At 41.5% G+C, this 5160-nt stretch overlaps 1 protein-coding gene across 1 annotated transcript; it reads right to left on the bottom strand.

Annotated features, from left to right (window-relative positions):
• Positions 1–3227: 3227 nt before the first annotated feature.
• LOC133737038 (EPIDERMAL PATTERNING FACTOR-like protein 3) lies at positions 3228–4359 on the bottom strand. Its single transcript, XM_062164672.1, has 3 exons — positions 3966–4359; positions 3835–3878; positions 3228–3709 (listed from the first exon to the last, which is right to left on the bottom strand). The coding sequence occupies exons 1-3, from the start codon at positions 4057–4059 to the stop codon at positions 3470–3472; spliced, it is 378 nt and encodes a 125-aa protein (XP_062020656.1). The 5' UTR covers positions 4060–4359; the 3' UTR covers positions 3228–3469.
• Positions 4360–5160: the final 801 nt, after the last annotated feature.

The following is a 5160-nucleotide window of genomic DNA, read 5'->3' as shown; positions in this document are numbered from 1 at the left end:
CCTACTTAGCTCATTTTGGCTTCTTTTCTTCTTTCTATGGAACAAACCTACAAAAACACTAAAAGATGTAAATGAATCATAAATAAGGAGAACTAAACATAAAAACCAAGATTAAGAGACATAAAAATATAGGAAAATATAAGCATATCAGTAACTTTCCGAGGAATAGCATCTAAAACTAACTCCATATGATAACACCCCTCAGAAGTGAATAAGCTAGAGAAATGATCACTGAAAGCCTTCTGAATCTCCTCCTCATTCTCTTGCCAGACACCCTCCCTATTATTAATTCCCAAAACCTGGTTTCTTCTACCTCTCCCTTTTGCATAACCTATTCACATTCCAACTCTGAAGGCCCTTAGCGACCCCCGCCAGTTTAGTTCTCACATCCAGACCCCTGCCACCTCCTTGCCAATTATCCAACACTACCTGCTTGCTGTCCTCCTCCTTGGCCCAGAACGCTTCGAATTGAAAGCGTCTAGTCCTAGCTCGTTTTCCTGGTCCTCCCCTGTTGAGTCCATCCAACAATAAGACCAAAGGAATTGAAGATGGTCAGATGCCCCAACGTCAACATGTGCTTCATGGAAGAAAAGAAATAACTCAGCTGCCTCCAAATTGATGAAACACCTGTCTAGCCGCTCCAGCAAAGGTCCTCGCTTCCAAGTGAACAATGGACCAGAGACCTCCACCTCCTGTAGTCCACAATCATTCACAGCCTCACGAAACCTCTGAATCTGTGCATCCGATCTCTCACCACCACCTAACTTCTCTGAGCTACTCAACAATTCATTAAAGTCACCAAAAATTATCCACGGGCCTCTAACGGACCTCGCAATACGCCCTAACAAGTCCCAAGAAAAATGCCTCAGATTTGTCTCCAGATTCCCATAGAAACCAGTAACTCTGATAATTTTCCCATTATGAACAAGTTCCACATCTATATGCCCTTGTGAAGACCCAAGAGGTCGCACTACCATCTGATTCTTCCAACAAATAGCCAAACCCCCAATGCTATGCCCTACTTTTCCAACCACACTACAACCTCCAAAACCTAAGTTAAAACATATATCTGCCATCTCTTCCTTTCTTTTCTTAGTTTCCATCAAAAAGACCAAAGAGGGGTCTTTTGCCTGAAGAAAATTCTTCAAGGCACGGAATGTGTGCAGGTTCCCCAATCCTCGCACATTCCAGCTAACGCCTATCATTGCTCGTGATGGGCCCTGAGACCGGAGCCCATCACTGTTGTATTTGCATGCAAAGAACCAGACACATCAGAGATTTGAGGAGAGGCTGACCTGCGCACATCCTGTCGCCCATGACCCCCAACCACAAAGCCTCTTCTTCCTCTACTCTCCTTACCACCTCCTGTACCCTTACCGCTCCTCCCAGACACAGTGGCCGGGTTGCTCCGCCACCAATGATGCCTGCTCTAATTTATCCTTCTTTTTCAGTCTGGAGCCACCACCAGTTGCAGCACTCTTCTGGCTTCCAGCGCCTCGTCCTTTACACCCACCCACCTTTGTGCATATCTCCATTGCTAGCAACCTCCCCGACCCCAGAGAGATTCCCCTTCTCCTTCTCAGCTATAATTGCTTTAGCCTCTCTCTGGATAGAAACACTCGACAATGAAGTAGGGATAGACTTACCTTTATCCTCCCCATCCAGCTTCCCAACACGTGGGCAAACAAACCCCTCAGTAGAACCTTGGGCCTAGGTAGTTGTCTCATCGAAAGCCTTTTTGGGCTTACCCGAATTAGGTCCCAGCCCAAAGCTCAAAATACCCCCCGCCAGCTCACGTTCCTTAATCCAATTCAAAAAAGTCAAATTACCGCCCAAAAGAGTGTTTTCAGTCCCGACCCCGGAAAAAACTGCTACGGGATTTCCGATTCCTCCCTCTCGTACATTCCGGTCCGTCAATTTCTCCCTGTCAATCTCGCTCTGATTCCGGGACTTACGCAAATCTCTCCCAATCTGGACATCAGTCGCGCCCCCCGAAGACTCACGACGGCGTTTCAACGGCGGTTCCAAACCTAACTCATTCCCTTGAGTCGCCACTCCTTGTCCATCAACGTCCATTACTACTTCCAGATTACTAGCATCTTCTTCGAACGACTGGCGCGATCACACATTACCAGACAAACCGCTCTCCTCCACTCGTAATGACCAACATTTGGGTTTGGGAAAGAATCCAAACCGCTGCCCCTGTAGGTGATTTTTCGGGTCAATCGAATAAACATCCTTTGCCAGGGTTCTCCAGCTCCCAAACTTCTCCTCCTTGATCACCCCCTCTTTATGGAGAGTACAACCAGAACTAACATGATCCAACCTGCCACAGAAGAAGCAGAGATAGGGCAAATGCTCATATTCCAATTGGAATTTCTCCGGGGTGAGCCATGTGGCCAACGAAACCTTAACCCATCTTTGAAGTGGTTTAGCGACGTTCAGACCAACTCGAATCCTCAAAAACCTGCCACTACCATCCTCCCCAAAACCTCCACCAATGAGATAGAAAACTCCCAGTTGCCGGCCAATTCTCTCTACCAATCTCCGGGCCATAAACTCAGGCTTGATACCTCTCACTCTCAACCAGAACGCCTGTGAATCCAAAGGGACAAGCTTTGGATCACCAACACCATCAAACGCAGAAAGCATCACTAGTGCATTGTCAAAAGTCCAAATAGACATAAGGAAAGAAAAAAAAGTTTTGAATGCCTCTTGGGAAGCAAATAGACGTCTATTACAGGGCAATAGACGTTTTTAAATTTATATAATCTCTTCATTTTTTTCTTTAATCAAAGTTTTATTTGTCTAATTTTAGGAAGATTAGTTTACATTCCAGCTACCAAAGTTCTATTGGAGGGCAATAGACGTCTATTGGGGGACAATAGGAGCAATAGACGTCTATGGGGCAATAAACCTTTCCGACGACCTTTTTGGGGATCTCCAGTGAGGTTTTCAAAAAAATCCGATGGGCGCCGGCCAGTGACCGGAATCCGACGAAATCTCCTATGGTTTCTCTCTCTTCCATTTTCTCTTTCTCTCTCTAAGTAACAAAAGAGTGTGGGTAAAATGGTATTAAAAAAAAAAAAATTAATGGGGTATTAGAGAAAACTTCCTTAAAGTGTTTTGGGTAAAAGAGAATTAAAAAAACTTAATGAGGTAAGTGAGAAAAAAATTCCTAAAAATGAGATAAATGGACAAAAACCTTCTTTTTTTTATTGTCCAACTCCTATAGAACAACACATGGAAAATTTAGAAACAGAAGCAAGACCAAAAGGAAAAAACAGAGGGATAAGACAAATGAAATCCAACTTTTATTCATATATATAGAAGTTAGCTATATATACACTAAAATCTAACTAGCAACTCTCTTTCTGCAATGACTGTGAGCAGAATGACAAAATACTCTAAAGCCTCCGGTGTGACCAAAAAGGTTGCGTCTGAACTCTTTAAGTTCCAAAGTAGACATTTATGGATTAAAGAAAGTAGAACCACACTTGCATTTCCATCCTTCAGGCTCATAATTGGCATATTGAACTCCAATGTGGTCAGTGGTCGTGGGTATCTGAACTGGAACACAAGGGACACAACCTTCACATCTGTGAGCACAGTTTGGTGGGATTGACCCAAGCCTACTCATAAGCCCTCTATAGTACTCCTCCCCTTCATACTTCTCCTTCACTCCATCAAAGCTTTTCTGATCAACTCCCTGAAAAGACAAACACAGAAAATACATATATGGAAAAGACAGAAATGCCAAACGAACAAAACCCAGAAAAAATGAAAAGGGAGAGTCTTAAGGGTAATGGGTGTCTGTGTGTAATGTGTATGTACCTGTTTTGAGCCAAATGTAGCTCCTTTGGTATGGGGGGTTTGGTCTGTTTGGTTCATCAGCAAAATGTAAGTAAAATGTTATTCAGTATGAGAAAAATGGCTTTACATATAGATAAGAAAGAATAGCTAACCTGGTTGACGAGGAAAAGGCTTGCTAATTGTTACAGAAACCCAACAGAGAAGAGAAACCACTAGAATGAAGCTGGATATCCTTGAGGTCTTCATTTTGATAATGAGAGGGGTACAAATTGCAGGGAAAGAGAGAGACTTGGCTGAAGAAGACTGGGAAGTAGCTAGAGAAACTACTAGTGAATGAGCTACAAGGAAAAAGTTAATTGCTTTTGTAGCTCAAAAAAAGCCAATTTGAAAAAACAAAACCTATTGAAGACAAAATGTAGTGCTCTCCTTCTCACTCTCCCTCTGGTTTCTGGGGTTCTGGAGAAAGAGAGAGATGTTTTTTTTTATCTCAGAGAGGGTGAGATTCTGCTTTCTTATCAAACAGATGGAATGCTAGAGAAGGGTAGCTAGCTCTATCTGACTCTCTCTTAAATATAAGAATTAGGGCGCGATTGTCAAAGCCAGAAGTAGAACTTTTCCAACTGATATGTGAAAATTCATGGTCTACAAGAGTACCTATCAATCCAGTACAAATGCCTAGACTGCAGAGCCTTTAAACTTACTCCGATAATATATCGAAAATTTACCTTACTCTAGAATATATACAGTATTTTAGAGTTTGAAACTGTAGATTTAATAACGTTTATATCAGTTACCGTTTGCTGGGTGCTCTATTACAATTAGCTAAATCTAACGGCTTAAGCTCTATATAACATTCTGTAATACACATTTATTCTACCAGAGGAAATTAAGGAAGTCTTTGGACAGCTCCACTTCAATGATTTTCACCCCGTATTAAAAGCTTTAACTCATTGATTATATATATTGCAGCTTTGAATTCATCATGAAAAGAGGCATCACAAGAATCTTACTGTTTTAATTTATCCTACTAATATGTCAATATCAATATATATATATATATATATATATATATATATATATATATATATATATATATATATATTTATGAGAAGTCAAACAAATTCTAGGTTCATTTCAAGTTTCAAAGGACAGATGGATTGATGTGGAAGGCACAGAGGCCATCTGGGTGAATCAGTCTCTAAGATCTACAGCGTCCATTATTTATGAGTCATGAAGATTATATGAGTTTGATGATGGTGATAGAACAAGGGTAACTGTATTAAAAGGAACAAAGCTGACTCGTTACTATTTTTGGTTAGCATAGCAGTACTACAAGTACTTATGAGG

This window comes from Rosa rugosa, chromosome 1 (assembly GCF_958449725.1).
Source record: "Rosa rugosa chromosome 1, drRosRugo1.1, whole genome shotgun sequence".
Classification (NCBI taxonomy): Eukaryota; Viridiplantae; Streptophyta; class Magnoliopsida; order Rosales; family Rosaceae; genus Rosa; species Rosa rugosa.
Note: the sequence above shows the minus strand (reverse complement) of the source record. Positions and strands in the feature narration are given on the sequence as shown.